Here is a 22,621-nt window from a genome sequence, read left to right as displayed (position 1 = left end):
CACAAATTTATGCCCTTCTGGGATCTTTAGTAATTCCAAGTACAAATCACTGCTTACCGGGTTGAAGGGGAAGTGCCTTGGAGAATCCCTGTCCTAGACCAGAAGAGTTTAGTGCCCTTCAACACACTGAAAGTTTGCCAAGGCCCAGGGTGGGATCCCTGGCCTCCAAATCACTCCATCCCCACCTTTCCTCTTGGCTCATTGCCAGCACTTTGGTCTGGTACTCATCAGCAAAGGTCACCAGTTCTTTCTGGCTGGATCCATAGCTGCCACTGCCTGCCCTGAGCTAAGACCTGTGGGCGTACAAGATCCAAGAAGAGCTAGATGGCTACTTTAGTCATTGCCTTTGGTTACTTTCACCTTGACAGGGCAAGTTTTTTTTTTTTTTTTTTTTTTTTTTTTTTTTTTTTTTGCGGTACGCGGGCTCCTCACTGCTGTGGCCTCTCCCGTCGCGGAGCACAGGCTCCGGATGCGCAGGCCCAGCGGCCATGGCTCACGGGCCCAGCCACTCCGCGGCACGCGGGATCCTCCCGGACCGGGGCACGAACCCACGTCCCCTGCATCGACAGGCGGACTCCCAACCACTGCGCCACCAGGGAAGCCCAGGGCAACAGCTTTTTGAGGAAGCCAGCTTTATGCATGGCGCCTAGGAGGCTGAAATTGGGCAGTCTGCAATAGCACCTAGAATGGCTAATTTCAGACAGTAAGTGACACCCTGATGTCATGGCTGTAGGCAGCAGTCACAATTAGGAAAAAGGTCACAGAGACCCACCTGGCTCAGATGAAGGTACCTAGAGGGTCACTAAGATCGAGACCTTCTGGGGGTTGACTGCCAGTTTAAAATAAGTTTCTGCAAGTACCACCAAGCCTTGTGGAAGTAACCAAGATCCAGACATGGAGCACATGCTCCTCCTTACCTGCCCCACCATACACAGTGCTCTCATCTTTGTGGAACCTTTGGTAACCGGGATGTCCAGAACGTCAACTGTTGTGCCCATTTTTCCTTTTCAGCAACTCCTTGCCAGCTCTGAGCACTGCCGGCTCAGTCCCGGTGAGAGTCTGTAGCCAAACGGTAGGAACGGGCGGGACGCTGTTGCTTTGGCCACGAGGATGTTCAGCATGGAGGGCTGCAGCTTAAGTGTGTGCGCGGACTGCCTGCTGTCTACGACCCCCGGAGGTCAAATTCTCGCGGGGTGGGCTTTTGTCGCTTACTGACCAAACTGGCTGTTGCTTGTCTTGGTCTTTCAACAAACCATGAACGACTGGCGTCCCGCTCTTCTCTCCCGAAGGCAGGCAGTCATCCTTTACTGATTGCGGGAGACACTACCAAACTGTCAGCACCGCTCAGGAAAAGGGGAAAGAACTTAAACGCAGTTCCCGACTTTACGTGAAGTGACCAAGGAGGGGGCTGAAGGTTGCGCCGTCTATCTGACACAGGAATCTCCTCCGCTGCAACACTGGGAAGTAGCGGGATTAAGAAACCGGGCTCCTCGAGTCGGTCCCTCCCACCAGCTGAGTCAGGCCCCGCCTTTTCCGGGTTACGGAGAACGCCTTGACGCCACTTCCTGCCTGGCCCCCTACCCCGGAAGCGGTGCCCTGGGCCACTCCTCCCGCCGAGTAACGGGTTCTTGGGTTTACCTACCAATTGCTGCGCGGCTCGGATCCTCTGGTTCATGGACGGCATGTGTGAGGAGAGGCCCGCGGAGGATGGGAGAGACGAGGAGGACCCCGACTCCACGGAAGCCCCAGCCCGGATCCGGGACACTCCGGAAGATATCGTGCTGGAGGCTCCGGCCAGTGGACTGGCGTTCCATCCAGCCCGCGATCTCCTGGCGGCTGGGGACGTGGACGGGGACGTGTTCGTGTAAGTGCGGGGCAGAGATGGGGGCGTGGTGAGGGTGGTGGGTGTGGGGCTGCTCGGTCTGGAAGCTCCGCAGCGATGGAGCTGGGATGAGGAGAGAAAGTTACAGGGAGATTAAGTTTACAAGACTGAGTCTTGTCCAATTCGTTTAATAACATTCGCCTTTAAGCAAGTTACCACACAAATCTATTGAAAGAACTGAGCGACAAAGTGGCTGGAAAGTTGTGACGGAGCCCGGACAGGCAGGCGTTCAGGACACGGTTATTTCCCACCGAAATATTGTATTGATCCTGAAACAGGACCAACGGGGCCCCCTGCTTTCGCTTCTTGCCCACTTTAATTGATCTTTCAAAAACACAAATCCAGCCACCTCACTTCCTTGATTAAAATCCTTCAATAGTTTACCTTTGCTTTTAGAATTAAGTTGAGATTCCTTAATCCGGCTTTCAGGGCCTTGACCATCTGGCCCTTGCTCACTTTATTTTCTGTTTTCTGTGCTTATTCATCGTTACCTTTTTAATGTACCTTGAAGCCTCAGCTCCTTTGCACGTTATTCCTTCTTCCTGGAATTTCCCTCACTTGCACCTATTGTCCCAGAGTCCCCAGCATCTCTTCACTCTTCAAACATGCCTCAGACTAAATTAGATTACCTGTTAGATGTTGCCTTGGCACCAGATACCTTTTCCTCATAAACTACATAATGGTGTGTAATTATACATCCTTTTGCATAATTATTTGAACACTGTCTCCTCCACTAAAAAAATGTTTTTTAAACTTTTTTGACCTCGCCCCACAGTAAAAATAGCTTTTATATTATGTGTGATGCACTCTAATATTTTCTGATTTATTTTATTCTGTCGTTATTGCGGGCACACACAGAAAATGCTGATTGCAGCTCAGTAATGGGTCATGACTAGAGTTTGAAAAACAACGTTCTGGAGTGTAATCTGTAGTCTCTTTAGTTCTCCATTTTATCTCCTGCTTCTAGCCCAGGGTTAGTGCTCAATACACGTTTGATTTTGAATAAAAGATGTAGGCTAGAAGCAGTGAAAAGCCATTGAAGGCCTTAACCAGGAGAGTTGTGCTATCAGATTTACTTAATGAATTTAACCCCCAAACCCCTCATTAGCTGCAATGGCCTTGGGCAAGTTAATTTCTGATTTTCATCTTTGAAAATGGGAACAGTAGGGAATTCTCTGGCGATCCCGTGGTTAGGACTCCATGCTTTCACTGCCAGGGCCCCGGGAACTAAGATCCCGCAAGCTCTGTGGCTCTGAGGAAGGAGGAAGGGATGGAGGGAGAGAAGGAGGGAGGAAAGAAGGAAGGAAGGGAGGGAGGGAGGGAGAAAGGGAGAGAGAGAGAAAAAGAGAGGGAGAAGGGGGCTTCCCTGGTGGCACAGTGTTTAAGAATCTGCCTACCAATGCAGGGGACACGGGTTCGAGCCCTGGCCCAGGAAGATCCCACATGCCACGGAGCAACTAAGCCCATGGGCCACAACTACTGAGCCTGCGCTCTAGAGCCGGAGCAACTAAGCCCATGCACCACAACTACTGAGCTTGTGCTCTAGAGCCCACGAGGCACAACTACTGAGCCCGTGTGCCACAACTACTGAAGCCCACGTGCCTAGAGCCTGTGCTTCCCAACAATAGAAGCCACTGCAATGAGAAGCCCGCACACCGCACCGAAGAATAGCCCCTGCTTGCCGCAGCTAGAGAAAGCCGCACACAGCAACAAAGACCCAACGCAGCCAAAGATAAATAAAATAAATAAATTTATATTAAAAAAAGGAGGGAGGGAGGGTGAGAGAGAGAGAGAGTAAGGCAGGTAGGCAGGCAGGGAAGGCAAGGCGGGAAGGAAGGACGAAAGAAAATGGGAACAATAATACATACCTTGCAGAGAGGTTTACTACTTTTATCCATGTTTACAGTGCCAGATACTTGGGAGTCACCCTGGACTTTTCTTCACACACACCCCTGGCTTCTGTTTGTCTCCTCTTCTCTACCCTCAGCCACTGCCTTCTGGAGGCCTCGAACTTCTCCTATGACCATTCCAGAGAGGTTCCTTTTTCCCAAAGGATTCAATTCAGACTTCTGCCTGGCCTACATGGTTGTCTCAAGCCTAGTCCAGCCCCTCTTTCCAGATTCAGCTATACCTCTCTCTTCCCACTTGAACTCTCCTCATTCCTCGTGTCTGCCCTGGGAGAGACATCAGCATCTGCCTCCAGTATCTGCCCTTTGTTCTCTGCCAGGTGAACTACTTATTCTTCATGATCCAGCTCACATGCCATCACCTTAGTTAGCTTTCCAGGGCTCTCTACCCTTCCAAAGTATTCATTCAATCTGTGTTTATTAAGCAACCTTTTCATGCTAGGCACTGGGACAGAACAAACAATAAGTAGACCCAGTTCTGCCTGCCTGGAACTCACTAGCAAGCAAGCACTTATTCATTCAACCCTTTTTGAAGATCTGCTGAGGCAGGCACTAGGGATAATCTCTGACAGGTACTTGCCTCAAAGCTGAGCTTACAGGCTGGTGCCTCTCTACCTCCCTTTTCATCCTTCCGCCACACGTGTTCACAATGTGCCGTTTTTTTGGCTGCGTTGGGTCTTCGTTGCTGCACGTGGGCTTTTCTCTGGTTGCGGCGAGCGGGGGCTACTCTTTGTTGTGGTGCGCAGGCTTCTCATTGCGGTGGCTTTTCTTGTTGGGAGCATGGGCTCTAGGCGTGTGGGCTTCAGTAATTGTGGCTCGCGGGCTCAAGAGCGCAGGCTCAGTAGCTGTGGTGCACGGACTTAGTTGTTCTGCAGCATGTGGGATCTTCCCAGACCAGGGCTCGAACGCGTGTCTCCTGCATTGGCAGGCAGATCCTTAACCACTGCGCCACCAGGGAAGCCCAATGTGTCGTAATTAATTGTGGCTTTCTTTAGCTCCTGTAGACCTGGAGTGTAATATCCCTGTCTTACTAATCTTTGCATTTCCAACTTCTGGGCTGTTCTGTCATTAACTATTTTTGGACCTCCAGAGTGATTCAGACCTAATCTTTCTCCAGGTTATGGCTTTCAAAGATGATGAAGAGGGGTGGGGTGAGGTCACAAAAATGTACATTGAATGAAAAAAAGACCTCACATTTGAAGCTCATTGAAGATGGGAAAATGGGGGACTTCCCTCTTGGTCCAGTGGGTAAGACTCCACGCTCCCAATGCAGGGGGCCCAGGTTCAATCCCTAGTCGGGGAACTAGATAACGCATGCATGCCACAACGAAGATCCTGCATGCTGCAACTAAGACCTGGCACAGCCAAAATAAATATTAAAGAAAATAATAATATAAATACCTATTCATTTAAAAAAAAGAAAATGGGATGGTAACCTCCTTGGGCTTGGAGGTGTGCAAGCAGGAACTCCTAGGTAGGTGGAAGTTTGGCTAGTTGGTCTCTATCCTCCCAGGTGAGGTCTGGAGTCATTCACTCTTCTTCCATTCTCCCCAGCTTTTCCTACTCCTGCCAAGAGGGAGAAACCAAGGAGCACTGGTCCTCAGGTCACCACCTCAAGTCCTGCCGAGCCGTTGTCTTCTCTGAAGATGGGCAAAGTGAGTATTAGGAAAGGCAGCCAGCAGTGTGGTGGTGGGAAGGGAGCAACGAACAGCACCATGACCTGGCATTTCCCCCTCCCTCCCCACAGAACTTGTTACTGTGTCCAAGGACAAAGCCATCCATTTTCTAGATGTGGAGCTGGGACGACTGCAAAGACGCATTTCCAAGGCTCACAGGTAAGGGGAAGCCAACTGTGTGTTGAGACCAAAGGGTAAGGATTGATTGGTACATCCCTACTGAGACAAAGGTGCTTGAAGAAGTTCTGTATCTGTGTCTCTAGTGCCCCCATCAACAGCCTGCTGCTGGTGGATGAGAATGTTCTGGCCACTGGGGATGACACAGGTGGCATCCGCCTCTGGGACCAGCGGAAGGAGGGCCCCTTAATGGATATGCGGCAGCATGAGGAGTACATTGCTGACATGGCTCTGGACCCAGCCAAGAAGCTGCTGCTCACAGCCAGGTACAGCCTCAAAGTTGTATCCCCTCCCTTCCCTGTGTTAAATGTTTCCCTTGGTGGGTACCTCCAGCCAAGCCTACTGCTTTGCTCTCTCTACAGCGGAGATGGCTGCCTTGGTGTCTTCAACATCAGACGACGCCGGTTCGAGTTGCTCTCCGAGCCTCAATCTGGAGACCTGACCTCTGTCACACTTATGAAAGTACAGCTGGGTGGGGCGGGATGGGGGTGTGCAATCGGGGCTTGGTTTGATGTGGCTCCACAAACATGGTTTGCCCTGTTTCCCTGCAGTGTGGGAAGAAGGTGGCCTGTGGCTCCAGTGAAGGTACCATCTACCTCTTCAACTGGGATGGCTTTGGGGCCACAAGTGACCGATTTGCCCTGAGAGCTGAGTCCATTGACTGCATGGTTCCAGTCACTGAGAGTCTGCTGTGTACCGGCTCCACTGATGGAGTCATCAGGTGAGAGAAGCTGGATGGCCCTCCAGTCATAGGAAGGGCAGACCTAACTGGCCCATACCGAACACTTTTCTTTCTGTCCAGGGCTGTCAACATCCTGCCAAACCGAGTGGTGGGCAGTGTGGGCCAGCATGCCGGGGAACCTGTGGAGAACCTAGCCCTCTCCCACTGCGGCCGCTTCCTGGCAAGCAGTGGCCATGACCAGCGCCTCAAGTTTTGGGACATGGCCCAGCTGCGGGCTTTGGTGGTGGATGACTACCGCCGGCGCAAGAAAAAGGGAGGGCCACTACGGGCGCTGAGCAGCAAGGCCTGGAGCACGGATGACTTCTTTGCAGGACTGAGGGAGGAGGGAGAGGACACCACAGCTCAGGAGGAAGAGGAGAGTGAGGATGACAGTGACTGAGGGAATGAGCTGAATCTCAGGATGGGTTCTCAGTGGACAAGAGTCTTGCTTTCTGGGCTGGATCCCTAGAGAGGCTGGGAATTTAAAATATCCTATTGTGCACTAGAAGATGCTCAGGATCGGCACACTGATGTGGGAAAGGACTTGCCCTGTAGCCGCTGCTCACTCCACCAGTGTAAGACAAGCCCACAGCTGGCGCAAGACAGCACGGACACAGGTGTAAACCAACCAGGGGTTTAATATAAATACAACCAGCATAGAAAAACTCAAAAACTACGCATACACCAAAACCAGAATGCCAAGTGGTTGGGGCAAAGGCACATTTCTGACCCTTTGGCTCAGCCAGCCCCCAAATAAAAACATCAACAAAGACAAATCAAGAAAATAAGAAGCAAAGATTCATGTTAAGCTGTGGAAGGAGAGAGGGGTGTGTGTGCGTGTGTGTGTCAGAGAACAACCCTGGGGTTAGGTTAAACCCCAGGCTGGGAGGGGGAAGGGAAGCTCCCTCACCACAACTTAGCCAAACTTGAACTGCCCCGAGGTGTTGTGGGCCCTGCCTCAGCTGGGTGGCTGTGTCAGGCCTAGGGCAGGGCCCATGCTCCTCCCCTTCTTGGGATCAGATAGCAGCTGCCCAGGCCTGCTGGGCCAGGGACTGACACAGGCTCCACCTACTCATTCAGGCTGCCTGGGGAGAGGATTAGGTCACTGCTGAACCATGGTACCTCCTGCCTCAGCCCCAGCAGACCACAGGAGGCTGGCCCCAGACTCAGTGCCTCCAGCAGCCGTGCAGACACAGCATCCTTGGCCACCTCATGCCCATCCTGCCCACTGGGGGCCAGCACAACCCAGATGAGGCCACTGAAGGGCACTGGATGCCCAGGGATCACCACCTGGTACCAGAATCGGTGCCAGCCAGCAGAGCCTGTGCCCAAACACTTGGTGAGGAACAGTGGGCTGCCCAACTTCATCCGTTGGCACAGCAGCTGCAGGGCAGCCCGAGCCCCTTGGGACTCCAGCCCCTTGTCCCTGTCCAGGGCTACTTGGCTGCCCTCTGGCTGTAGGCACTGTAGAGAGGGACCTGTGAGCTGCTGGCGGAGTCGCTGCTTCAGGTCTGGCTTAAGCCACTCCACGGCCACCTGTTCTCCACAGAGGCGTGACTGCCCTGCAGGAAAAAGGCAGAGACAGGGCTGGGTCTAAGCCCTGGGCCCAAGCGCCCAGACGGGAGTCCTCTGGAGTCACACAAGCCTGTTTAATTTGTAGCCTCCCCATTTCCTGGTGTGACACCAGACATGTTAAATAACTTCTCTAGGCTTCTTTGTGTTTACTTACAAAGGGAGTGCAATAACTGCTACCTTCTAAATTTCCTTGGAGTACTGGTTGATTGCAGGCTTTGTCTACCTCATAACCATCAGAATAGCTAACCTTTACCCTGAATACTTGCCAGGAACTACAGAATGTGCTAAATGCTGCTTAATTCTCAGTTTCAGGAAGTAGGTTCTACAGTGGATAAAAGGTAGGCTCAGTTGAATTGCCTTGGGCAAGTCAATTTTTCTTAACACAGTCTCCTATCTAAAGAGGGACAACTCTATGCTCTACAGTTCTGTTTCACTGCAATGTGGAGGATTAAGTCAGGAGATAGTGCATGTGTAGTGTGAAGTTTAGGTGAGTGGTAGCTGGGAGCACCGGTGGAAATTTAAAGACGTGAGGTCAGATAGTCTGTTTCAAACTCAAGTGTGTTTGACCTTAAGGTCTCGCGACTTTAACCCGCTATGCTGATCTACGCTGACGTGTTGAGGTAAAGTGGCGGGTAGAACGCGTTTAGCCCCAACCAGCGGCCCCCCGCAGTCTCCACCCCTACCTTCCACCAGGGCCTTTTTGGCCATGGCTGCGGCGCGGTGCGAGCTGAACTTGAGTAGTGCGATCTGCGCGGGTGCCGGCCCGGGGCTGCGCAGCAGCAGCGCCTCCTGCAGGCCGGGCCCCAGCGGCTGCAGCGCGAGCAGTAGCGCTTGGCGGCTCAGGCCCGGCGGCAAGCCGTCCACACTCAGCTCGCACTTCTCGGTGCTACGGCACACGAGCAGCGGGCAGGCCGGCCGCAGCGGGTGGTTGTGCAGCGTGGCGATGGCGGCCTGGGCGCCGCGTCGCGAGCTGTAGCGGGCGTAAGCAAAGCCGCGGTTCAGGCCGCTGAAGGTCATCATCAGGCGGAACTCGTAGAGGCGGCCCACGCGCTGGAACAGTGGGATCAGCTGGTGCTCGTACACGTCCTGGGGCAGCCGCCCGATAAACACTTCTGACCCGGCCGGCGGCGGGCTGCCCACCCATCCTGGGGGAAGGGGGTGGGGAGGGGCACCGTCATCCACCCGGACGGTTCCGGTGTCGAGGTCCAGGAACCGAGCGCAGGAGGGAGTATGTGTGCAAACGTCTGTGAAATGGTTACAACACCCGTACACCCCAGGTCGTTGGCGTAACTGGGTGACTGAGCTACCAACGGGGCTGGCACCGTTAAGACTGGCTCCCTTCCTCGAGGGGGCGGGTGGGTGGGAAGCCACAGACAATGAGTTTCATCAGCTGCGGGGGCGGGTAATGGGGCAGTTATAAGTTTCTGACTGTGGAGCCTCGGCGTAGGCCCCTCCCTCCCCCGAACGCGGCGGCTCGTAGCCGTCGGGGCTGCCTTAGCCCTCCCGTAGGCGTAGGGCTGGGACTACCGTACCTGGGGGTGGCCCGCCATACTTCCTCTGCCCGTTCACCTGCACCAGGCGGATGCCCGTCTCCCTGACCCACGCCTCCAGCGCCGCCTTGTTCTCTGGATTCACCCTCTCACACCACAGCTGAGGGCAAAAGGGCAGGTTGGAATGCCGTATCGCCGCGTCCACCCCCACCTCTCCTGTTATGTCCAGGGCTCACCGACCCCCTGGGAGGCAAACACCTACCTCACACTCCCGCTTGGACTGCATTGCTCTCCCGCTGGCTCGCTGGTACCCCGTTTATAACTTCCTCCCTATCTGCCCCTCTGGAAGCTTCCCTACTCCTCCCCCCAAGCTCTCATTGGTTCTGAGCACGACCCCGCCCACCAAGGGGTGGGGGTATCTGCCGCACGTGCGCCGCGGGAACCACAGACCCTCAGGTGAAAGCTAGAGACCCTAGTGGGTGGGTCTGCGGGTAGCCCCACCTCCTAAAAAACGGCTCGCAAACCGGCAGGATGGAAGCTGGAGGCGAGAACGTCACGGGCGCCCTTCCCGTGCGGAATAGCCCGTGGGAGCTACTGTGTCTCTCCCCATTTTCCACCGCTGAAGTGGTCGCAGTGGGAGGCTCAGGCTCTAACAGGGAAGGCAGGGCTAGGCAGTAGTGACACAGGCAGGCTCCAGTGGTTGAGGCATTTTATTGGACCTTCCGCGGCGGCTGGTTGTGGGAAGCGTTCCCTCCACTTGGTTGTAGGGCTCTGCCGAGGAGGCCATCTTGGGCCAGTTCCCCGTGGCCCACCCATTTTTGGGTGGCCATTTTTGCCTGTGATTACCAATAAAATAATTATAATAAAAATAAAAAAGTCTCTGTTCTGACCACTCTTCAGGTCTTCCTGTTGGGAAGGAAACGTGCAAAGCTGTTGAAGTACGTATGCAGAGTTTTGTCTTAGCCTTAAATAGTGCCAGTCCCACTTTCCTCTGATAGTTCAACTCAGCAGATGAAAAGGGGCTGGCTTGTTCTCCTTTTGATTTCCTCCACAAGGTCTTCTCTTCGGACGTCCACCTGGCCAGGATGGAGGAACAAGGTGGTATGAGCATCTTGTGTTCCACTGCTCTCTGAGCACCCATGCCTTCCTCTAGTCATCAGGCCTGGCTCAGCTGGGCGCAGGAACCCAATCAAACACCTCAGGGGAGACAGCGCTTCTTGGGGGAGGTGGAGAGACACAGGGTATGTGTGGGGATGGAGATTTTACCCTACCATGACCACAGTAACATATTACCCCCTTAAGTCCTTTAGGACTGGGCGTTAATATGAATGCCAGGTTTTTGCTTAGGTCTTGAATGGGCCTTGGCCTTGGTCTAGCTTATGTACAGTAACTTTCGGCCTTGGTCTGCCGAAATGGCATACATTCCCCGTCCCTCAGCCTTCCTGTCCACCTACTTACCTCTTCCCTGCTGGCCACTGAGCGGAGCTTGATGACCCCGTCCTTGAGCTCTTGCTCACCAATGATGGCCACCAGTGGGATGCCTGCCTCCTCACAGTACTGCAGCTGGTTCAGTAACTTGGGGTTCTTCTTGTAGAGCACCTCTGCCTGCAGGGGACCAGGGAAGGAGATGAAGGCTGTCTTCTGCAGTCCTCCGGGACAATCTCCTTGGGCCCCAAGTTGGCACCTTTCTCTGACCTTCACCCCAAGAAGTCACAGTAATGGCAGGGCCACTATGGATAAGCTTTTATTTCGTTTGTGTCCAGCACTCCCAAATTTGCTGCCACTCTGGGGCTTGCCTCCTCTACCTTGATCCCAGCATCCCATAACTCTGAGATGAGCTTCAGTCTCTCCTCCAGCAGCTTCTTCTGTGCAGATGCCACAAGCACCTGTGTTTCTGTGGTCCGTACCTTCTCCTTCAAGGCCTAGGGAAGAAGCAGTTAAGAAAGAACTGGGCTACCCTTTACAACACCTTAAAAGAGCAAACAGAGCAGGCTCCTGTCAGGATTCTGAGACCAGGCCCAACTCCACCAGGGCAGGCTAGTCTTCTCATCTAGCAATTGGGCAAAAAGTAGCTCTTAGAAGAATAAGAAATGAACTGACTGGCTTGTACATATGACTTGCCAGAATTAATAATGGAGGGCAAAGGTAGCTTATGTACAGTAACTTCAAGCTTATCTCCATCTAGAACCTTATGCATCATAAGTGATATTCTGAGTTCGCCCAGGCAATCCAGTCACCCCTGGCAGTCCTAGTTCCCACAGTCAGGAGACTGTGTCTCTTATACGTCAGCCATAGGGCACAACTTGGGGGGGGGTGTGGATGGAGGGGAGAAAGAATGCTGCTGCTGTCTCTTTTTCTGGAAAACTATTCCCATTGTTCTTACAACATAAGATGCCTACTGGAACAGTGACCTCAATTGGAAAACACCAGTGGGTTCCACTCTAGAGAAAAGGGTGGGAGCAGTGGGAAGGTTACTGCCAGAGCATTACCTGAGGGATGAAAGGCAACCTGCCACTTAAGAGCAGTAGCAACAAAGGTGGGCTTGAGGCCAAGAAGGGCTTTCTTCATGTTACTCTAGGTGCTAGAGAGTCAGGATAGCCATCTGAGGGATCCCACAGCCTCAGATACACGCTTCCCACTTAGAGACAATATCGCAGAGTGGTTGGGAGCAAGACTTTGGAGTTGGACTGCCTGCATCCGAATTCTGACTCTGCCACTTAAACCTTGGGCAAATTATTTGATCTATAATCTTCAGTTCCCTTGCCTGAGAAATGTAAATAATAAAAGTAGCTACCCTCAGAGGGCTGTTTAAGAGTTTTATTAGACAATGTGTGAAAAGCACTAAGCACAGTGCCTAGCACAGAGTAGTAAAGTATTAAGTGTTCTGTATTATGAGGAAGATCCAGGTCTTTGGATATACTGGCCTAGATTCCTGACAGCTCTGAAGGAAGTAGGGAGCAAAGGATTTTGTGAAGAAAGAATGATCAAAGATCCATCAAGCTGGCCTATAATGGAGTGGGAGTCTGAAGGACAGCAACAGTTTTCTCTCCCATTTCTTTGCAAAGGTGCAACTTGCCCAATGCAGTACTACTTGCCCCCTTAGAGATCAAAGAAGATAGCTCAGGTGCCACCATCTGCCCAGAATGTCGTCCACCCAGCCCCAAGACCTACCTCCAGCCTCTGCTCCACAATGGAGAAGATCCGCTCCACCCCAATGCTGAGCCCCACGCATGGCACCTTGCGCCCTTTGGGATCAAACATGCCCACCAGCCCATCATAGCGCCCTCCAGCCGCCACACTGCCCACACCCAGGGGCTCTTCCCCTGCCTGGGCTGGGGGCTGTAGCAGCACCGCCTCATAGATCACCCCGGTATAGTAGTCCAGCCCTCGAGCCAGGCTCAGGTCAAAGGAGATCTGGAGGGATAAGAACATGGTCAGCAGCAGATGAGGATCAAAGGCCTCCAGCCCCGGAGCTCAGCTAAGGCTCCCATCCCAACCTGACTCACCTTGTCAGCAATGCCATACAAGGTCAGATACTCAAATAGCAGCTTCAGGTCTCCCAGGCCCTCCAAGGCCTGCTTGTTTTGGGACAATTCAGGATCCTGGAGCAGCTGTTCCACCAGGGATACGCCACCTGGGGAGACAGATTTGTGAGCCAGACTGACAAGAAGAAAAAGATAAGGGCTTTACCTTTTCCTCTGGATTACACATGTATGCATGTGTGCATACACACACATGCATTCCCTTTTTCTCTCCAGTGCGCGCGCGCGCGCACACACGCACACACATGCACACACACACACACGAGTTTGGCTTTCGCTTGAGGGCAGTGGGATGGCTGCCGGGGAGGCAGGGTTTGTTTCTCACCATGCTGCTGGACGTAGTCCCCAATGTGGTCAGCCACCTCAGGTGCCAGGCCCTTCTCTCCCACCATCTCACTCTTTACTTCCTCCCAGGACACCTGAGCAGACAGATACCAGTCAGGGAACCCTGGGCAGCTTCCCCAGTGCAGAGCAAGTGTGAGCCCTTCTCAGGGGGTGGTCTTGAGGAGAAGCTGCCCATCAACCTATATCCTGGGGCTAATCTTCCTCTGTGGGCATAGAAGCAGGGCCCTCTCTCTCCTAATCTTTTCCATTTCTCAGAGCAGGGTGGGATCTGGGAAAAGAAGAGTCAGGTGTTTGGGTCGTTACCTTGTCCAGCTTGTCCACTGAGGAGCAGATGGTGCGGAACTTGCTGTCAGGAACACCACAGACGGCAAACATCCCATCTAGGATGCGCCGATCATTCACCTGCAGCGACCCAAGGCATAGTGAGAAGAGAATCTCCTTACATGACCCTCGATAGCCTTGGACACTTAGGCTACTGGTTCCTCTGCACAAGGACCTTCTCCTGTGAGAGGCCAGGCCCAGCTTTGCCCTCCCAGCCCCATTCAGCTCTGACCTTGACCAGGAAGTCGCCTATCTGGAGTGAACTCAGGATCTCACACATTATCTTCAGGCACTCTGCATCAGGAATCATGGGGTCAAATTGCCCAGCAATGTCAAAATCCTGTAGGGAGAGGGCTAGCTAGAGGTCCTCAGGGGTTTAACCTTGAGGGAGGACTCCTGGGAGCTCTGCTCTCTATGAAGGAGGCCTCTTTGCACTCATGCACAGACCACGTTCTTCATTCTCCGTCTGACTCTCAGCCCAGAGCAAAACCCCAGTATTCCTGGGTCTCTTACCAGTCCTGGTTTTCTTCCCATCCACAGGGCTATTCCTTCATTATCTCACTCATCTATTTTTCCTTATTTCCTTCCACTGTTGTGGGAGCAATTATACGGCCTTAGTCCTTTATTCATTCAGAAGCTGTGCCACCAGTCTGGGTGACAGTACCTCAAATCCAGTTTCCTCATCCTTTGCTCTGATCCTATCACTGTGGTTTAATATAAAAAGCACTGGACCAAGAGTTCTAGTCCTAACTTTGCCTTTCTTATCCCTATGATCTCTTCATCTTGCTGAGCCTCAAGTTTCCTCAGATAAAATGAGGAGCGTAATCCCTGTCCTGTATATGAAAATACTAAAGAAATCTTAGGGTTAGCATTACCTGGGGCATCTAGAGTTTTCAGGACACCATAAGTACTCAATAGATTCTACTGGCTCAAGGGAGGGCCTCCTTACCCATCCTGCCCCCATACTCACACACTGGTAGAATTCCCGATATCGGCCTCGGGTCATGGCTGGGTTATCCCGCCGATACACTTTTGCTATGTGGTAGCGTTTAATGTTGGTCAGTTTATTCATTGCCAAATATCGAGCAAAAGGAACCTGATGACAAAGAGTTAAGGGGAAAGCCCCACCTTTCACAGTCTGGAAGTTGATTATCATCACCAACAGAAGCTGGGGCCTAACCATACCCTGTGTGGGTAAAACCACCATCTGTAAGATTAACAGCATTTCTGAACATCAGCAAGAATCAACTTTGTTACCATATAGGGCAGCTGAAGTCTCATAAAATATTAAGGCTCTTTTCTTTCTGGGCTATGCTGAGCACAGCAGGGGGGTGGGCAGATTGGCCAGGGAGCAGAAAAAGGGCCCCAAGTAGGGATCTCTAAGCAGATGATTCTCTGACATAGCTTGGAGATAAAGGAAACGTGCTGTTGGTCAATTAGGGAGAACTCTGTCCACCAGCCAGGGCAAGGGAGACATATTCTGAATCCAGGGGATTGTTGGCAGAGTCAGAACTGGACCCTGACATAAAGCTGAGGTCTCACTCAGGATTCAGAAGCCTTCGAAGGCTAGCTATGCTCTGTTTAGCCAAAGCCCAGCTCCTGGTTTAGAGAAATAACTTCCCTGACTGCAAGATGCATTATATTTGATCCCACCTATGTCTAGCTGCCCCCAAACCTGAGGCTAGTAAAAGCCCCAGCCCAGTAAGGGCCAATACATCCAAAGTTTAAAAAGATACAGTGAGGTCATAGCGAAGAGACAGCAGCTCCCCACCTTGGTCCTTCAGGTCATAGATAAGCTTAGAGTCTTCCCCATACTTTCCAGTCAGTGTTTCCTGGAGAAAACATAAAGAAATGTGATCATAATGATAAATATAACAATTTGAAAGGAAGTTTTAAAAACAAAAACCCACCATTCTAACTATGACTGATTTCAACTTATCTACATTTCCTCTGTTCTCTCTCCCAATGTTTCCTTATTTGATGTAGTTATAATCAAGGAAATACCAATTTGGTTTTCTGCTTATCACATTTCCATTTTGTGACAGAGCTGAAGTATTATTTTTAAAAGCTGCATTGGGAGTTCCCTGGCGGCCTAGTGGTTAGGACTGCACGCTCACTGCCGAGGGCCTGGGTTCAATCCCTGGTTGGGGAACTACGATCCCGCAAGCTGTGCAGCATGGCCAAAAAAAAAAAAAAGCTGCATAATATTCTAGTGAGAAGAAGCTATTTCCTTCCTTTCTAGTGTTACACTGATAGATGTTTAGGTTATTCCAATTGAAAAAAAATTCCAGAGCATTTCAATAAATATATTTGGGTACATAGTTTTTTCTTCTGAATATTTTTTTGGAGTATAAATGCCTAGGAGTGGGTCATTAGATCAACAAAGATAAATGTTTTTATGATGGCCTGAGATCTGAACACTGTCAAAAGCCAAAACTGAGAGAGTCCTTGCCCTGTGATGTCTTCAACAAGATAACATATTTCACTACCAGACTGGCAAAGTTCAAAAAACCTGAAAATTCCCAGCGTGTAGAAAATAGAAACACTCATACAATGGTTGGTGTTATGGCCTGAGAATACAGTGGTTGGTATTATGGCCTGAATCGTGTCCCCTCGAAATTCATATATTGAAGCCCTATTCCCTGTACCCACCTGGCCCCCGTAACCTCAGATTGTGACTCTATTCGGAGACAGGGTCTTTAAAGAAGTAATTAAGGTAAAATGAGGTCATTAGGATGAGTCTTAATCCAATATAACTCATGTCCCTATAAAAAGAGGAAATTTGGACACAGAGGAGGGAAGATGATGTGAAGACATAGGGAAAAGACACCATCTAAAAGCCAGTGAGAGAGGCCTTAAGCAGATCCTTCCCTCATGACCCTCAGAAGAAACCAACCCTGCTGACAGCTTATCTTGGACTTCTATCCTCCAGACAATAAATTTCTGTTCTTTAAGCCACCCAGTCTATGGTATTTTGTTATGGGAACACTAGCAAACTAATATAGTTGGTAGAAATAGGAAAGAGTACAACCATTTGACCCAGAAATTCTACTTCTGTGAATTTACCCTGCAGATAAATGCCCACTAGTACCAGACATTGTTCTAAGCCTTGTGTATACATCAGTGAACAAAGGCAGTCCACGCCCTCATGGATCTTCTATAGTAATGAAAAGAGACAGGCAGTACATTAACTCAAAGAAACAAATTAACATAACTTTTGAGAGTGATAGCTGCTTTAAGGGAAATAAAATAGGTCAATGTGATAGACAAGGGCTACTTTAGACAAGGCAGTTGGAGAGGAGTATTTGAGGAATGGCATTTTAGTTGAAATCTGAAATTAAAATCTGTTATGTCTAATTTACTCTGGAATTAAAGTCATGCAGAGAGCTAGAGAAAAAGGAAGTTCAGCAAGAGGGAAGAGCAAGAACAAAGGCTCAAAGATAGAAACATATTTAGTATGTTCCAGGAATAGAAAAAGACCATGGTAGCACAGTGGGCAAGGGAAGGAAGCACGTGAGATGAGGTGGGAAAGGTAGGCAGTTGCCACATCATGTAGGGCCTTGTAAGCCTGAGTAAAGAGTTTGGATTTTATTATAAATGCATTGGGAGTTACTGGGTTTTAAGCAGTGAGGGATGCAAAGAACTGTTTTTTAATAGCAAAGAACTAGAAACAACCTCAGGGTCCATCAATAGGAGACTGGTTGCATATTTATCCTTTATATGTTCGATTTACATGTATCTAGGAAACATCTCAAGTACAGGTGCCATGGAATTCAATGTAGACAGGAGCCATAAAAACTTCCACTCCTGAGAAGGGCTCTCTTTTGGATGCTGCCGGCCACAACCAAGGTAAATAAAAAGCAGGGCCTCTTTCTCTATGCCAGTCCTGTCCCCCTTCTCATGGAGAAAATGCCAATCTTTGTCTGCAACAAGAGAGAGACCTTTGGGCCTCACTCTCTTGCCATCCTTTGTTGTTTGTATACCCATTATTCCACCAGGCAATTTCTCCTCATCCACCCCTCACCTTTAGTTCAAACACAGGTGTATCAATTACTTCTGCACCATGGCGCTTGAAACAGCTGATGATTACATCAAACACCTTCTCCCGAACTGCCATCTGCCGGGGACTGTAGTCTCTTGTGCCCTTGGAGTCAAAATCAGCCAGAGAACCAGGGATGGGGTTTAAAAACAAAGAACAGTAAGGTCTAGAAACATAAAAGCATGACTTCAATGATGGCGAATGAAAACCCTGCCCCAAACTTAGGTTTTCCTACAGGTCACTGAGTTGTAAAACAAGTACAAACAATTCCCTATTAATTGCCACACCCATTTGCTCTCACCCCTCTAACACCCTTCTAAATTCCAACCCCTTTTTAGCTTGGTTCTATCTTCTAGAATTCTTGGAACTCTGTTCTCTGAGAAATTTTCCTAAACTCATATTCTGGGAAACAGAACATTCCCCTGCCTAATAGAAAACATCTACCTGATGACAGGCATATAACCAACTCAAACTGGCTTAATGAATCAAATTCCAAATTTTACAAGTAACATTCTCTCCCAACATACCTTAAAAAGAAACCCTAATGAATACTATTTTTTCTTTCTTTTTTTTTTTTTTTTTTTTTGCGGTACGCGGGCCTCTCACTGTCGTGGCCTCTCCTGTTGCGGAGCACAGTCTCAGACACCATGGCTCACGGGCCCAGCCGCTCCGCGGCATGTGGGATCTTCCCGGACCGGGGCACGAACCTGTGTCCCCTGCATCGGCAGGCGTACTCTCAACCACTGCGCCACCAGGGAAGCCCTGGCTTCTCTCGTTGTAGAGCACGGGCTCTAGGTTCGTGGGCTTCAGTAGTCGTAGCACGTGGGTTCAGAAGCTGTGGCTTGCGGGCTCTAGAGCACAGGCTCAGTAGTTGTGGCATGCAGGCTTAGTTGCTCCGCGGCATGTGGGATCTTCCCAGACCAGAGCTCAAACCTGTGTCCCCTGCTTTGGCAGGTGGATTCTTAACCACTGCGCCACCAGGGAAGTCTCCACTATTTTTTTCTTTAATTTTTTTCTGATAGACCTATGACAAGGGCTAAGTAAATGAATTTGAACGTGTTGAGAAGTTAAATCATTACTTAAGGCCATTCAGCTGGTTCCTGGCAGTCAGTACTAGAACTCTGTTCTTCCAGGTCAGAGCTTGTAGTATGGGCTTTTATATGCTACTCACAAGTAGGACCTCTTTGGTCTCAGGACCCCTTTACACTCTTACTATTTACTAAGGACCCCAAAGTGGATTATACCTATCAATATTTATTGTATTATAAATTAAAACTGTGAACATTTAAAAATATTAATTCACTTAACAAAAAGAAAATCCATTACATGTTAACATAAATAACATTTTAGGAAAATGTAACTACTTTCCAAAACAAAAACATTTGGTGAGAAGAGTGGCATTGATTTACATTTTTGCAAATCTTTAATGCCTGGGTTAATAGAAGACAGCTGAATTCTCATATATGCTTTTTGCATTCAATTCTGTTGTGACATGTTGTTCTGGTTGAATATATAAAGAAAATCTAGCCTTACAGAGATGTGTAATTGTAAAAGGAGGAATATTTTTAATAAACTTTTCAGCTAATTGTAGATATTCTTCTTAAACTACATCAAAATCCAGAGGGAGAGCTTCTTAAGGATTGGTTTGCAATGTGGAATCTGAAAGTACACCAATGAACTTTTCACACTGTTACATTAAAATCCATTATAAGGTACCCAGAATTCACAGAGACAAAGTAGAACAATGGTTACCAGGGGCTGAAGGGAGGGTAGAATGGGGTGTTGCTGTTTAATGGGTAAAGAATTTCAGTTTGGTATGATGAAAAAGTTCTGGGGGATGAATAGTGGTTATGGTTGCACAGCAATATGAATGTACTTAATGCCACTAAACTGTACACCTAAAAATGGTTGGCAAATTTTATGTTATGTATATTTTAGTACAATTTTAAAAATATCTGTTACTCTATCTTGTACTTTGGATATTCTACACAGGCACAATTTTATAACATCATGCATTGGTCATTTAGAAAATATTTGTTCTTTGATAACAGTTACACAGATCTTCCAAATGTTGATATGCCTCATTATACAATATCAAAAAACCATATTTTTTCATGTCACCATAGATCTCATCAGGAAAGTCTTCAAGTATTGAGAACCTGTCAAGCTCATGGTGGAAAATACAAGTTCTAACTTTGACTTGAACACTTGAATTTTATCACTGGCAACAAATACTGTTGAATGTTTTCCTTGAGGTGACAAGGCTCACTTTGTTCATTTTTGTGAAAATGTTTGCCAAATATCCAAATCTTTAACACAATAGTTTATCTTTCAGTTTTTCTTTCAAATAAAAAAGGTTTTCCATGAAAAAAGTAGCTAGTTCAGCCTACAGTTCACACATGACACAAGCATTTTTCCTACTTTGGAATGCAGCAGAAGTGCTTTATCTGTGCTTTCCATTTCATCATACAGAATATTAAAAAACAGTGTACTCAAGGGTCGATATTCAATAAAATTAATAATTTTTACTGTTTTATCAAGGACATTCTTAAGTGAAACTGAATCTTTTTTTTTTACTGTGAGTTCACGAAAGCAAAGAACATAATGGTTATTAGTACAGCTCAGTGCCAACATCTTAATTTGTGCTAAGACACCAGCAGTTCTACACACCAGTGCTTTTGCACCTTCACTGCAAACGAAGTGAAAAAGGCAAATAACATTATGAAAATAATTTTGACAAGGAAGGTCCCTTGAAAAAGTCCTTTCCCCATAATACTGAGTTTTCTGTTAATTATGAATCACATGTCAAGAAATGTACTTCAACAAACTAAGTGGATATTAACTCTCCAGTATATTCTCATTTTCTTTTTTTTTTAAACATCTTTATTGGAGTATAATTGCTTTACAGTGTTGTGTTAGTTTCTGCTGTATCTCATTTTCTTTTAACATTAAATTATGGAAAATTTCCAACACACATTATAGAGAATAGTACACTGGACCACCCCACCCTGTGTTTATTACCTACCTTCAACAACTATCAACATCTGCTATTCTTATTTTATCTAAGCCTCAATATTTTTTTTCCTGCAGTATTTTAAAGTAAATCCCAGATATCACATACTTTCATCCATGAATATTTCAGTATGATTGTCTAACATATAAGGATTAAAAAACAAAACACTACAATACCTTTCTTACAACCAATACAACTTAACAGCAACCCTTTACCTAGTGCCCAAACCATGTTTAATTACCCCCAACTGCCACAATAATATCTTTTTATGGTTGACTGTTTGAATCAGATTCTTAATAAGTTCATAACTTGTACTTGGTTGATATGTCTCATGTCTATTTAATCTGCAACAGTTTCCTTTCCTTTTTTTTTTTTAAAATGTCCTTTATTTGTTGAGGAAACTGAGTCATTTTTCTGAAAGAATTTTTCTCATTCTAGATTTGGTTAACTGTATATTCAATGTGGTCATTTAACATGTTCCTCCATTTCCCATATTTCCAGTAAACTGGTAGTTAAGTCTGAAGACTGATTAGATTCAGGTACAATTCTTGGCAAGAATACTTCATAGGTGGTGCTGTGTACTTCCTATTGCATCACATCAAGAGGAATATAATGTCTGGTTGTCCTACTTTTAGTGATGCTAAGATTGATCATTGGGTTTACCTGAGGTCAGCCTGATCTATCATAAATCCCCAATAATCTTTTCACCCAATAGTTTGAATAACTATTGATGGTCACTTCCTTGGGGTTTTACACCATCTCTTTAACCTTTGAAATGAGTTATATGTAGAAAGGAATAGCTCAATGATTTTAGGGGCCCAAAGAATTACTCTTAAATGGTGACATCTCAACATAAGGAAGACAGATCATCTCCCCTCTACTTTGGAATTAAATTTCACATACATTCATTGAATACCTATTTAGTCCCAGACTCTCAGGTTAAATAAACCATGTGAATAATGAAAAGTCAGCAATAAATGCAATAACAGAGATACTTATGAAGTGCCAAGGGAACCCAGATGATAGGTAAATAGTTCCGTTTATAGAACTTACAGAAAGTGGCATCTGAACTGAAATCATGGTGGTTGAGCTAGGAATCGCCAACTTCATTCCATTCTACTCTCCTTCTCTATTTGGTTCTAGTCATAAAGGTCTTTTTATAGTTCCTGGAAACTACCAAGGTTCTTTCTCACTTCAGGATTTCCATACCCTACCTGGACTTATCTTCCTCACACTCTTCACCCGGCTGTCTTCCACTCATCTATTAGGTTAGCTAGTCTATCACTTCTTCAGACTTCCCAGTTCTCCCTTATTTTTCTCAGAGCATCCTTTTTACTTCTTTACATCACTTAACACAATTTGTAGTTACATATCTATGTGTGGGATTATTTCTCCTAAGTCTGTTTCCTTCAGTAGAATGTAAGCTCCCTGAGGGCAGGCTATATTGTTCACCATGGTACACTCACTGCTTTGTACAGTGCTAGGCACACAGTAAGCACTCAGTAAATATTTACTGAATGAAAGAAGGAGTAGCAGTAGCAGGTAGACTCCCCTAAGCACCCAGCTGGCCTAGTTTCTGCCATCACTTTGCCATCCCAGAATGACTCAGGGTCCAATCCAGCCTGGCGCCTACAGCCAACTGTTGTTTCCTCTGCAGGATTTCAGATCCTCCTCAATGACCTGATTCAGAGAAGCAGGCATATATGCGTCCTTGTGAGTGGAATTAGGGAACCTCTCAGAGGCTCCCTAAAGGAATATTTACCTTGGGGGTTTTGAGCACAAACTTCTGTTTCCCTTCATCTGGGCCCAGTTGTGCCTTCAGTTTCAGTAGTTTTGCCACCTCCTCCTCGATCTGTGGAGGGAAAGTAGGCGCTGGGCTACCACATCTGCCACTACCTCCCTCTTCCCTCATTCATTCAGTATCCCTCCGTCA

The 22,621-nt window shown here is 48.1% G+C and overlaps 3 protein-coding genes across 5 annotated transcripts; 1 reads left to right on the top strand and 2 right to left on the bottom strand.

Annotated features, from left to right (window-relative positions):
• Positions 1-1,673: 1,673 nt before the first annotated feature.
• WDR55 (WD repeat domain 55) lies at positions 1,674-6,768 on the top strand (the record flags this gene model as incomplete). Its single annotated transcript, XM_079703802.1, has 7 exons — positions 1,674-1,864; positions 5,344-5,444; positions 5,537-5,624; positions 5,729-5,908; positions 6,005-6,104; positions 6,194-6,363; positions 6,445-6,768. 7 exons carry the CDS (start codon positions 1,674-1,676, stop codon positions 6,761-6,763), a joined length of 1,149 nt encoding a protein of 382 aa, XP_079559928.1. The 3' UTR covers positions 6,764-6,768.
• A 642-nt stretch (positions 6,769-7,410) lies between these two features.
• DND1 (DND microRNA-mediated repression inhibitor 1) lies at positions 7,411-9,714 on the bottom strand (the record flags this gene model as incomplete). Its single annotated transcript, XM_079703803.1, is given in 5 exon segments — positions 7,411-7,533; positions 7,536-7,925; positions 8,622-9,083; positions 9,471-9,588; positions 9,691-9,714. Coding segments are annotated over 5 exon segments (1,062 nt in total). The 3' UTR covers positions 7,411-7,465.
• Positions 9,715-10,120: 406 nt separating this feature from the next.
• LOC307051890 (histidine--tRNA ligase, cytoplasmic) lies at positions 10,121-22,534 on the bottom strand. Of its 3 annotated transcripts, none has more exons than XM_079702513.1 (12): positions 22,451-22,534; positions 17,661-17,780; positions 15,373-15,468; positions 14,607-14,732; positions 13,869-13,976; positions 13,619-13,717; positions 13,296-13,389; positions 12,935-13,062; positions 12,600-12,842; positions 11,234-11,350; positions 10,887-11,033; positions 10,121-10,504 (listed from the first exon to the last, which is right to left on the bottom strand). In XM_079702513.1, exons 2-12 carry the CDS (start codon positions 17,751-17,753, stop codon positions 10,433-10,435), a joined length of 1,323 nt encoding a protein of 440 aa, XP_079558639.1. In that variant the 5' UTR covers positions 17,754-17,780; positions 22,451-22,534; the 3' UTR covers positions 10,121-10,432. The 3 variants fall into 3 exon arrangements, with proteins under 3 accessions (XP_079558639.1, XP_079558640.1, XP_079558638.1); XM_079702514.1 differs by having other exon boundaries at positions 10,883-11,033; positions 22,451-22,518; XM_079702512.1 differs by lacking the exons at positions 10,121-10,504; positions 22,451-22,534 and adding an exon at positions 10,565-10,641 and having other exon boundaries at positions 17,661-18,906.
• Positions 22,535-22,621: the final 87 nt, after the last annotated feature.

This window comes from Hyperoodon ampullatus, assembly GCF_949752795.1.
Source record: "Hyperoodon ampullatus genome assembly, chromosome: 4".
Taxonomy (NCBI): domain Eukaryota; kingdom Metazoa; phylum Chordata; class Mammalia; order Artiodactyla; family Ziphiidae; genus Hyperoodon; species Hyperoodon ampullatus.
This window is presented reverse-complemented; position numbering and strand designations above follow the sequence as displayed.

Excerpts from the sequence above, each read along its gene's own strand:
- LOC307051890 (XM_079702514.1), bottom strand. The coding sequence starts at position 17,753 with ATGGCAGTTCGGGAGAAGGTGTTTGATGTAATCATCAGCTGTTTCAAG. Across the intron at positions 13,390-13,618 it reads CAGTGGACAAGCTGGACAAG|GTGTCCTGGGAGGAAGTAAA; the intron begins GTAACGACCCAA and ends CTGTCTGCTCAG. Across the intron at positions 11,351-12,599 it reads TTGTGGAGCAGAGGCTGGAG|GCCTTGAAGGAGAAGGTACG; the intron begins GTAGGTCTTGGG and ends CTTCTTCCCTAG.